This window comes from Zeugodacus cucurbitae, chromosome 6 (genome assembly GCF_028554725.1).
Source record: "Zeugodacus cucurbitae isolate PBARC_wt_2022May chromosome 6, idZeuCucr1.2, whole genome shotgun sequence".
Taxonomy (NCBI): Eukaryota; Metazoa; Arthropoda; class Insecta; order Diptera; family Tephritidae; genus Zeugodacus; species Zeugodacus cucurbitae.
This window is the reverse complement of record NC_071671.1, coordinates 26617248-26628753: the sequence shown is the minus strand read 5'-3', so window position 1 is coordinate 26628753 and position 11506 is coordinate 26617248. Positions and strand designations below refer to the sequence as shown.

Below are 11506 nucleotides of genomic sequence, written 5' to 3'. Positions count from 1 at the left end.
AAATCAAATATAAAGGTGATATAAAAACGTATTTTTAAATATCTGGCAACTTATTGGTGCTGTCAGATAGGTGCATTTCGTAAGTTTAGAAAATATACTCGCAATTGCAATACAGAACAAAAAAAGGAGTAGAGGAAAATTTGGAAAATTATTGAATTGTTTTCCCTATATTTCTTGTTCCACCGGAATTTTATAGTAAGCAAGAAAATATACATTTGAAAACCTAAAAGAACATTATTTGTTTCAGTAGTTTATATAAAAATTTTTCCTTTGTCCGTCAAACTAAAAATTTTCTTTGTTTTTTCAAACATTCCATTTGGCTTTATTTCCTGTCTGCCGTCTGTGCTGCTGTAAAATTCGGTAATACCGCTGCAAAAAAAAAATCCAACGGAACATAGTCATAAATAGTGTGAAGTGTCGACGACCGCTTATTGTGACATAATCTTGGAAAACCACAACACAGTCACCAACACAACTTCGGACGTCAGGCAGGAATTTTACCCAAAAAAAGCCTGCCAAGAAAAGCAACCAAATAGTTGACTCGTTATATAGAATGGCTACACCACAATCTCCAACCCGTATGTTCAATGGTCTGGATGAAGATATTTATAATGAAGCAAAATTTGCACATGAAATAAATGACAAAATGCGTGTTCCTAAGCGCATTAAAGCAACAGGAGAATTCTCTGACGAAGATTTACTTTTATCCAATCAAAATGGTTTAATTAATTCGTGGAATTATCACGATAAAATTGACATGAACGTACCAGATCGTATAGTGGTATTAGGTCATAATCAACATCTCGAGACACGCTCAGCACCACGAGAAATACAACTGGAAAACTCAATTCTACCAAAGAACCCAACGGTGAGCATGGTACGTGTACAGACACCACCTCGTGTTATCACACTGAATGAACACCATTTCCCATCTGCTTCGGAGGAGAGTTCACCACATCGATATGATGATGGTGCTGACTTTGAAGATGGCGATTACGATGATGACGATGATACACGTCCACCTCCTTATGTGCGCGCTAACGGTATAGGCCATGCACAAGTCGGTTTTCATCCCACTGACTCCAATTCTGTGGAATCTGACTCACAAGTAAGTTTGACATAAAAGTAAACAATAAATTGTCAAGTAATGTAATCACAACAACACTGTGACACATTATATAAATAAATTTATACAAATGTGCGGTTTAACTTTGAAACATTTATTATTTAATAATTAATTAAACATTTAACAATTTTTAGTACTAAAAAAAAACTATTTTTGACTGAAAAAAAAATACTTGTTGAGTGTATAGAACCACAAGATTGCTCAACACAAAATTTCAAACAAATTCATTGTGAAAATTAAAGACATTATTAAAAGAATTATTCAATATATTTTGCTAAGAAGACATTTTATCGATTTGCCAAACAGTAAACAAACTGTGAAATGTTAAATGCTTTGAAAACAGTCCCTTTAAAAGATTTGCTGGTACGCTGACCAAGTTTTTAGTAAGATTCATTTATATCATTTTTATTTTTGTCTCGTTCCAGTTGACTACAGGTGGTGCCAGCAAACGTTCGCAGCAATTGGTATACAACAACAATGACACATCAATTGTCAGCCATCGCGAAGGTACACCTATGGGCGAGCTGACACCACATGAAGAGATCCTCTATTTACGTCGGCAATTAGCCAAACTAAATCGTCGCGTATTGAACATTGAAATCAGTAACGAACAGCGTCTGCAACGCGAAAAAATCGTGTATTGTTTGGGATTAGCGTATTTCGTATTGAAGGCTGTCTTCTGGCTAAATCGTAATTGAATTTTATATTAAGTACATAACACGCATACAACCGAGGAGAGCATTAGTGCGCGCTAAACGACGCATTTTATTGAAATTTTGCAAGTCGTTGAAATTTTTTGGGGTTTAAGAGTTACGTGAAAATGGTATTGGTTGGGGGTGATAGTGTAAGTATGCGCTAATGCTAATTTCTATATTAACACAATGTTTTTTTTTTTTTTTTTGGTTTTATTTTTATATTTGTAGCAATATAGAAAGTGTGTATTTGAATTTAAACTTGTAAACCTACGAACATTTGATTTGATTTAGCCTAAATTATTTCAATATAAAATAATTGTTAATATGAGCCTGTATCGAAGTAAAATAAAAATATTGAAAAACTATAAAGAAAGCATAACTTGAGCGGAAAATACCACTACATAACATATTTGAAAAGCAGCTGCTTTGCTGAGCTAAATATTTATGTTTATTTCGATATTTGCCTATACATTTATACATATACATAAAAAAAAATAGCGTCAATTTCTAATAAGAATAGTGGAAAAAATTATTTTATGTGATTTATTTCTGATATTCTTACTTTATTTAAATTTTAAGAATTGCATGCATACAAACGCTGACCTTTAATTTTACTAGTATTTATATGCGTCTATTTCTATTTATAAAATTTCATTACAATAATTTCTACTCTAATGCCATATTATTGTTAAATATGTTAAACATGAAAGAAGAAATGAAACTAGTTAGAAAAAATATGCAGTACGTTGTCTATGTTAACTTGTTTATTATTTAATAAAAGTGCGGATCTATACAACAATTGTGACTTAACAGAATACGCGAAATACGATTTTAAAGGTATTATCCACGAAAACATTAATTAATTAAAGTACATTGCTTTATAAAGAGGCTGGAAACGTATTTATAAATCAAATATTGTGTTTTGTTACTTTCATATTTAATATTGAAAATAAACCAAGTGATTGATGTTAGAGCGCAAATAGCAACTTTACTACGACAATCGATTCTATATACAATTGCAGCTTTATCTTTTTTGAAATATAAACAAAGTTTCACGCATTTAAGATAGTGACTTTCGTACCGATCTTGTTTTGGATATAAACGTTTGAGCTTACTCGTTCAGTTGCCTCTATATTATTGTCAAACATGTTCTCAAGATGTTGTAACCAATTCTGCGGTGTCTTCTAGTCTCACATTGCTTTTAACTTATTATTAGTAAGATAGCAACAAATATTTTCTTCGCCTAAATTATATGATCCGAGTTTGATATGATTTCACTTTTCTTTACTATATTTACTAGCTCGATTCGCAGTCAAACATGGCGAATCAATTTACAACTTGACTTTGGGTGCGCAATTTCTAATTAGTTGCAACAATACTAACCTATTGTATATTTTGACATCTACATCATTGAAATCCTTGCAAACCTGGAATTTAATAGTCATGCACCATTCCAACAAAATGGTGTCATAACTAGCTATACGCACAAATAGCCCTTGACTCAGTGAAGCACCCTAATTCGCATTAATACAACCTCTTATGTAATATGTTAAGTATATGTAAATTCAGTCACATATATAATAGTACATTTTATTCTTTTTTTCACGACTTCGACAATCACTTATATTAATGTAACTATGCATTTTCATTCAATTTACAAGTTTTTTTTTTTATTTAAGTATATAATATTAAATTAAATGCAATTTCTTTACGTTACTTTGCATATTACTTTTTCTACAACTAAAGACTTTTCATATCATAAATGTATTTTTCTTTTTACTGTTTTTTGATGTTCTTGAAATTTTGTTTTAAAAAAATGAACTATTTTACGACATATACCATATGAATATAAATGTGTTGTGCGAAAATATGTAAAGATGGTTACAGATGGGCAAGCTGGTCCTTTTAGTGTATATTGAAAGTATGTGTTTGCTATAATTAATTCAGTATTTCAACTAAAATTAATCGCTTTCTTCATCCTCCTCATCATCTTCATCTTCAGACTCTTGCTTCTTGCTCTTTTTGGCGGGCTTTTTCGCCGCCTTACCACGCTTCTTGGTGGTGCCATTTGCTGTGCTACCTCCATTCGCTTCGAATTCTCTTACGGCATCTTCGTAATTCTCCTTAGCCTGAGCCGCTTTTGCTTCCCATTCCTATCAGAGTCAGAAAATACAATTAATAAAAATTAAATTTCAATTTCTTACAATTACGAAATTTTTTCACAACTCACCGATTTGTCCTTCATTGCACGCCATAATTCTCCACCCTTTTTCGCGACTTCAGTCACTTTAATGCCGGGATTTTCGCGCTTAATTTGATCGCGTGCGCTGTTGAGCCAGATCATGTATGCGGATAGAGGACGCTTTGGTTTATCAGACATAAATTTATACGGTTTTACACCAAGATCTTTGCGTAAAATCTTCCATGTGGTCGAATAACACAAACCCAATTGCTGCGAACGGCGACGAATCGACATTTCACGGTCTTCAGCCACACTCTCAGAAACAGACGCAATATTCTCTTCTGTACACACTGTACGCATTCGTGTGGTTGGTTTAATGTCCAATAAAGTAAACTGAGTGCGAAACTTGGTCACAATCGCATTAATTGTTTGCTCACTTGGTCGATTATGTAGACCATAAATCGGACGTAAAGCGCGAAACACATTTCGAACCGAACACTGATTTTGGTAATAAAATTCAATGATTTGCAAGCGTTGCTCGTTAGTAAGTCTATTCATGATGAAATGTCAAAGCATACTGAGCATCTTTCTCTTTGACACCATGTCTGAAATCCCACGTGATCTGTCAAATAAAGGGTGATTTTTTAAGAGCTTGATAACTTTTAAAAAAAAAAAAAACGCATAAAATTTGCAAAATCTCATCGGTTCTTTATTTGAAACGTTAGATTGGTTCATGACATTTACTTTTTGAAGATAATTTCATTTAAATGTTGACCGCGGCTGCGTCTTAGGTGGTCCATTCGGAAAGTCCAATTTTGGGCAACTTTTTCGAGCATTTCGGCCGGAATAGCCCGAATTTCTTCGGAAATGTTGTCTTCCAAAGCTGGAATAGTTGCTGGCTTATTTCTGTAGACTTTAGACTTGACGTAGCCCCACAAAAAATAGTCTAAAGGCGTTAAATCGCATGATCTTGGTGGCCAACTTACGGGTCCATTTCTTGAGATGAATTGTTCTCCGAAGTTTTCCCTCAAAATGGCCATAGAATCGCGAGCTGTGTGGCATGTAGCGCCATCTTGTTGAAACCACATGTCAACCAAGTTCAGTTCTTCCATTTTTGGCAACAAAAAGTTTGTTAGCATCGAACGATAGCGATCGCCATTCACCGTAACGTTGCGTCCAACAGCATCTTTGAAAAAATACGGTCCAATGATTCCACCAGCGTACAAACCACACCAAACAGTGCATTTTTCGGGATGCATGGGCAGTTCTTGAACGGCTTCTGGTTGCTCTTCACCCCAAATGCGGAAATTTTGCTTATTTACGTAGCCATTCAACCAGAAATGAGCCTCATCGCTGAACAAAATTTGTCGATAAAAAAGCGGATTTCACATTTCGAACCGAACACTGATTTTGGTAATAAAATTCAATGATTTGCAAGCGTTGCTCGTTAGTAAGTCTATTCATGATGAAATGTCAAAGCATACTGAGCATCTTTCTCTTTGACACCATGTCTGAAATCCCACGTGATCTGTCAAATACTAATGCATGAAAATCCTAACCTCAAAAAAATCACCCTATACTAATGCATGAAAATCCTAACCTCAAAAAAATCACCCGTTATTTATAATGAAGCAAAATTTGCACATGAAATAAATGACAAAATGCGTGTTCCTAAGCGCATTAAAGCAACAGGAGAATTCTCTGACGAAGATTTACTTTTATCCAATCAAAATGGTTTAATTAATTCGTGGAATTATCACGATAAAATTGACATGAACGTACCAGATCGTATAGTGGTATTAGGTCATAATCAACATCTCGAGACACGCTCAGCACCACGAGAAATACAACTGGAAAACTCAATTCTACCAAAGAACCCAACGGTGAGCATGGTACGTGTACAGACACCACCTCGTGTTATCACACTGAATGAACACCATTTCCCATCTGCTTCGGAGGAGAGTTCACCACATCGATATGATGATGGTGCTGACTTTGAAGATGGCGATTACGATGATGACGATGATACACGTCCACCTCCTTATGTGCGCGCTAACGGTATAGGCCATGCACAAGTCGGTTTTCATCCCACTGACTCCAATTCTGTGGAATCTGACTCACAAGTAAGTTTGACATAAAAGTAAACAATAAATTGTCAAGTAATGTAATCACAACAACACTGTGACACATTATATAAATAAATTTATACAAATGTGCGGTTTAACTTTGAAACATTTATTATTTAATAATTAATTAAACATTTAACAATTTTTAGTACTAAAAAAAAACTATTTTTGACTGAAAAAAAAATACTTGTTGAGTGTATAGAACCACAAGATTGCTCAACACAAAATTTCAAACAAATTCATTGTGAAAATTAAAGACATTATTAAAAGAATTATTCAATATATTTTGCTAAGAAGACATTTTATCGATTTGCCAAACAGTAAACAAACTGTGAAATGTTAAATGCTTTGAAAACAGTCCCTTTAAAAGATTTGCTGGTACGCTGACCAAGTTTTTAGTAAGATTCATTTATATCATTTTTATTTTTGTCTCGTTCCAGTTGACTACAGGTGGTGCCAGCAAACGTTCGCAGCAATTGGTATACAACAACAATGACACATCAATTGTCAGCCATCGCGAAGGTACACCTATGGGCGAGCTGACACCACATGAAGAGATCCTCTATTTACGTCGGCAATTAGCCAAACTAAATCGTCGCGTATTGAACATTGAAATCAGTAACGAACAGCGTCTGCAACGCGAAAAAATCGTGTATTGTTTGGGATTAGCGTATTTCGTATTGAAGGCTGTCTTCTGGCTAAATCGTAATTGAATTTTATATTAAGTACATAACACGCATACAACCGAGGAGAGCATTAGTGCGCGCTAAACGACGCATTTTATTGAAATTTTGCAAGTCGTTGAAATTTTTTGGGGTTTAAGAGTTACGTGAAAATGTTATTGGTTGGGGGTGATAGTGTAAGTATGCGCTAATGCTAATTTCTATATTAACACAATGTTTTTTTTTTTTTTTTTGGTTTTATTTTTATATTTGTAGCAATATAGAAAGTGTGTATTTGAATTTAAACTTGTAAACCTACGAACATTTGATTTGATTTAGCCTAAATTATTTCAATATAAAATAATTGTTAATATGAGCCTGTATCGAAGTAAAATAAAAATATTGAAAAACTATAAAGAAAGCATAACTTGAGCGGAAAATACCACTACATAACATATTTGAAAAGCAGCTGCTTTGCTGAGCTAAATATTTATGTTTATTTCGATATTTGCCTATACATTTATACATATACATAAAAAAAAATAGCGTCAATTTCTAATAAGAATAGTGGAAAAAATTATTTTATGTGATTTATTTCTGATATTCTTACTTTATTTAAATTTTAAGAATTGCATGCATACAAACGCTGACCTTTAATTTTACTAGTATTTATATGCGTCTATTTCTATTTATAAAATTTCATTACAATAATTTCTACTCTAATGCCATATTATTGTTAAATATGTTAAACATGAAAGAAGAAATGAAACTAGTTAGAAAAAATATGCAGTACGTTGTCTATGTTAACTTGTTTATTATTTAATAAAAGTGCGGATCTATACAACAATTGTGACTTAACAGAATACGCGAAATACGATTTTAAAGGTATTATCCACGAAAACATTAATTAATTAAAGTACATTGCTTTATAAAGAGGCTGGAAACGTATTTATAAATCAAATATTGTGTTTTGTTACTTTCATATTTAATATTGAAAATAAACCAAGTGATTGATGTTAGAGCGCAAATAGCAACTTTACTACGACAATCGATTCTATATACAATTGCAGCTTTATCTTTTTTGAAATATAAACAAAGTTTCACGCATTTAAGATAGTGACTTTCGTACCGATCTTGTTTTGGATATAAACGTTTGAGCTTACTCGTTCAGTTGCCTCTATATTATTGTCAAACATGTTCTCAAGATGTTGTAACCAATTCTGCGGTGTCTTCTAGTCTCACATTGCTTTTAACTTATTATTAGTAAGATAGCAACAAATATTTTCTTCGCCTAAATTATATGATCCGAGTTTGATATGATTTCACTTTTCTTTACTATATTTACTAGCTCGATTCGCAGTCAAACATGGCGAATCAATTTACAACTTGACTTTGGGTGCGCAATTTCTAATTAGTTGCAACAATACTAACCTATTGTATATTTTGACATCTACATCATTGAAATCCTTGCAAACCTGGAATTTAATAGTCATGCACCATTCCAACAAAATGGTGTCATAACTAGCTATACGCACAAATAGCCCTTGACTCAGTGAAGCACCCTAATTCGCATTAATACAACCTCTTATGTAATATGTTAAGTATATGTAAATTCAGTCACATATATAATAGTACATTTTATTCTTTTTTTCACGACTTCGACAATCACTTATATTAATGTAACTATGCATTTTCATTCAATTTACAAGTTTTTTTTTTTATTTAAGTATATAATATTAAATTAAATGCAATTTCTTTACGTTACTTTGCATATTACTTTTTCTACAACTAAAGACTTTTCATATCATAAATGTATTTTTCTTTTTACTGTTTTTTGATGTTCTTGAAATTTTGTTTTAAAAAAATGAACTATTTTACGACATATACCATATGAATATAAATGTGTTGTGCGAAAATATGTAAAGATGGTTACAGATGGGCAAGCTGGTCCTTTTAGTGTATATTGAAAGTATGTGTTTGCTATAATTAATTCAGTATTTCAACTAAAATTAATCGCTTTCTTCATCCTCCTCATCATCTTCATCTTCAGACTCTTGCTTCTTGCTCTTTTTGGCGGGCTTTTTCGCCGCCTTACCACGCTTCTTGGTGGTGCCATTTGCTGTGCTACCTCCATTCGCTTCGAATTCTCTTACGGCATCTTCGTAATTCTCCTTAGCCTGAGCCGCTTTTGCTTCCCATTCCTATCAGAGTCAGAAAATACAATTAATAAAAATTAAATTTCAATTTCTTACAATTACGAAATTTTTTCACAACTCACCGATTTGTCCTTCATTGCACGCCATAATTCTCCACCCTTTTTCGCGACTTCAGTCACTTTAATGCCGGGATTTTCGCGCTTAATTTGATCGCGTGCGCTGTTGAGCCAGATCATGTATGCGGATAGAGGACGCTTTGGTTTATCAGACATATTTACTGTTTTTTTTTTGTCTTTAGTAGGTGATGTATGAATTAAAACTCAATTTTTCAGATTGTGTCTGGAAATAAAAATATATTAATTAATTATATGATATATTCATAATTTATATATTAAATAAAGTAGTTAAGAAATTATAATGTAGCAGCTGAAACACAAATAATTCTGAGGGTACACTATATACAGCAGCATTCATATAAACTTTCTTCCGAAACGCACCAAGCGTGGAAACGTCGATTTTTATTTGATATACAATTTAATATAGATGCTTCAAGTAAAGCTAAACATATAAATAGCGCGCGTTTTCAAATAATTTTAGGCTTCAAACACTTTCGTGAGACACACGCAAATGTTGCTGAATTATCTTTTTAAATGCACGCTAACACTAAATGATTTTTCTTTAATAATTAATGCACTATAAAACAATTGCATAACTCCAGGTAATATATAGATAAAATATACTTTATAATTTTTTTTTAATTTCTCACCAGACGAAGTTAGAATTTAATAAACCTTTCCTTTGCAATCCTTAATTTCAACTGTACTATGGCATATGCTGACAATGTCGATTTTGCCTTGCAGTTGAAGTTGCGTCAACAGCGCTGCTGACTGCACTGCCACTGAACTGTTTTATTGCCTGTTTACTCGTTACTTTACCTCTGCCGGTACATTATAGGTAGCGAATTACACGCATATGCATATACTCTGATAGGCAAATATGAGAAAGCAGTAACATATGGGGTGACAATAACAACACAACGAGTAGAGTGAAGCCGAATCAGAAAAATAGGATATACAAAAGATGAAAACAAATGACTTTACGCAATGGCGGCAATTTTGCAGAAGCACAGGTATGCATTGTGATGAACATGAGTGGAAAATGGAGAAAACAATAAATTGGAGGATAAACAATTTAATGTCGGTTTGTTATAGGAAATTATCTATAGCAAAATTTAATGCGTTAAATGTGGTATGAAGTGAAATATACTCCTTTTGAATACGTTTGATTTAGAGTTCTAATATTTTTAAATTTTAAGCTATTGCATTTTTTGTTTAAGATAATTTTTGGTTTACTGAATAGTTTATGATACTCGAGTTCATTCATATCATTACCTAGAGTTTTTGCGCTAACGAAGCCGTTAAGTCAGACTTTATAATTCTATTTCGAGAATAGCTTGTTTGACTGTCGTATTTAAAGCCACTGAGTTGCTACCAGCAAACGATGTGGCCACAATCGAAATTTTGCATACAACAGTACAGATGGGTGCAAAAAAACTTTCATTTAGCACTGTTCTATGATATAATGACTTTATATCTAGTTTCTCAACTTTTCAACAAAATTCCAATGCGAAAAACACATTTTTTTCCTATAAACAAAATGATCTCAGCAATTAAAATCACATACAAGATGAAGGCATCAATAATAAATTTGGCGCCAATATGCATGTATGCCTAAATGCTATGACGAATTCGCAACGCTAACAGGTTTGCTTGTAGCATTGTTGAAATTATTAATTATTTTACATTTGTATTGTACCAATAATTTGTTGCACTTTCTTCAAAATATTAAGCTATATTAACTTACCTTGAAAATATTGAGAACACAGTACTTTTAATCAAAACTTTTTAAAATAAATTTCACAATCAAAAGACAAGCCACAAAACAGAACTCACCGTTTCACTTCACTTCAAATTCGTAATGAATTTGCTCAACAACTGTACTTGTAAACGAGGCTTACCTCAGCAGAAGCAGAGAAAATGCACAATAAAAAATAACGAATTGGAAAGTAACGAATTCGCAAAGCGAGTTATTCAGCCAGAGTTGTATTTACAAGCATTGATTGTAATTGTATTTCATCTAAATTAAAGTACAATTGATTTAATTTGCAACGCTTCCAATAGATTTTAATTAACAGAATAGCCTTTTTTATTTCTTAGAATTTCGAAAATATAAGTTCATGAATGCTTATAGAAACTAGCATCTTTCAACTAGCTGAATTAATTTTAAAGGGTGGACCAAAAAGCACTTATATATGTAACGACTGTTGAGGATAGCATCCACACGCTGTGAAGCGGAAGGGTTGGAAACAGTTTCACCCCTTTTATAAATTCATCAAGAGACATTTAGCCAGTGGAAGCTTACTCTACTCAGTAATAATTCTTTTATCAGATATTTTTATATATTTCTTTCTGTGAGAATATTTATATTTCTTCGAAAATAACCTTTGAAGTTGCTGTCGCTTAATTGCTAGATAGTCTATTACGAACATGCCTAATATCA

General features: G+C 32.8%; 5 protein-coding genes across 9 annotated transcripts; 2 read left to right on the top strand and 3 right to left on the bottom strand.

Annotated features, from left to right (window-relative positions):
- The first annotated feature begins 35 nt into the window (after positions 1-35).
- Positions 36-3828, top strand: LOC105214009 (transport and Golgi organization protein 11). 2 transcript variants are annotated; one of them, XM_011187157.3, is made up of 3 exons: positions 36-195; positions 399-1108; positions 1552-3828. In XM_011187157.3, the coding sequence occupies exons 2-3, from the start codon at positions 554-556 to the stop codon at positions 1822-1824; spliced, it is 828 nt and encodes a 275-aa protein (XP_011185459.1). In that variant the 5' UTR covers positions 36-195; positions 399-553; the 3' UTR covers positions 1825-3828. The 2 variants fall into 2 exon arrangements, with proteins under 2 accessions (XP_011185459.1, XP_011185460.1); XM_011187158.3 differs by lacking the exons at positions 36-195; positions 399-1108 and adding an exon at positions 1247-1489.
- LOC128922479 (FACT complex subunit SSRP1-like) lies at positions 2011-4586 on the bottom strand. The gene is made up of 2 exons (XM_054233051.1): positions 4052-4586; positions 2011-3974 (listed from the first exon to the last, which is right to left on the bottom strand). The coding sequence occupies exons 1-2, from the start codon at positions 4559-4561 to the stop codon at positions 3783-3785; spliced, it is 702 nt and encodes a 233-aa protein (XP_054089026.1). The 5' UTR covers positions 4562-4586; the 3' UTR covers positions 2011-3782.
- A 28-nt stretch (positions 4587-4614) lies between these two features.
- Positions 4615-5720, bottom strand: LOC128922480 (uncharacterized). The gene is made up of 2 exons (XM_054233052.1): positions 5604-5720; positions 4615-5562 (listed from the first exon to the last, which is right to left on the bottom strand). The coding sequence occupies exon 2, from the start codon at positions 5260-5262 to the stop codon at positions 4744-4746; it is 519 nt and encodes a 172-aa protein (XP_054089027.1). The 5' UTR covers positions 5263-5562; positions 5604-5720; the 3' UTR covers positions 4615-4743.
- Positions 5575-8843, top strand: LOC128919750 (transport and Golgi organization protein 11). Of its 2 annotated transcripts, none has more exons than XM_054233049.1 (2): positions 5575-6126; positions 6570-8843. In XM_054233049.1, exons 1-2 carry the CDS (start codon positions 5590-5592, stop codon positions 6840-6842), a joined length of 810 nt encoding a protein of 269 aa, XP_054089024.1. In that variant the 5' UTR covers positions 5575-5589; the 3' UTR covers positions 6843-8843. The 2 variants fall into 2 exon arrangements, with proteins under 2 accessions (XP_054089024.1, XP_054089025.1); XM_054233050.1 differs by lacking the exon at positions 5575-6126 and adding an exon at positions 6279-6507.
- On the bottom strand, positions 7029-11025 carry LOC105214008 (high mobility group protein D). Of its 3 annotated transcripts, none has more exons than XM_029041489.2 (3): positions 10900-11025; positions 9070-9286; positions 7029-8992 (listed from the first exon to the last, which is right to left on the bottom strand). In XM_029041489.2, the coding sequence occupies exons 2-3, from the start codon at positions 9217-9219 to the stop codon at positions 8801-8803; spliced, it is 342 nt and encodes a 113-aa protein (XP_028897322.1). In that variant the 5' UTR covers positions 9220-9286; positions 10900-11025; the 3' UTR covers positions 7029-8800. The 3 variants fall into 3 exon arrangements, with proteins under 3 accessions (XP_028897322.1, XP_011185457.1, XP_011185458.1); XM_011187155.3 differs by having other exon boundaries at positions 10811-10974; XM_011187156.3 differs by lacking the exon at positions 10900-11025 and adding an exon at positions 9714-9871.
- Between the last annotated feature and the right edge of the window lie 481 nt (positions 11026-11506).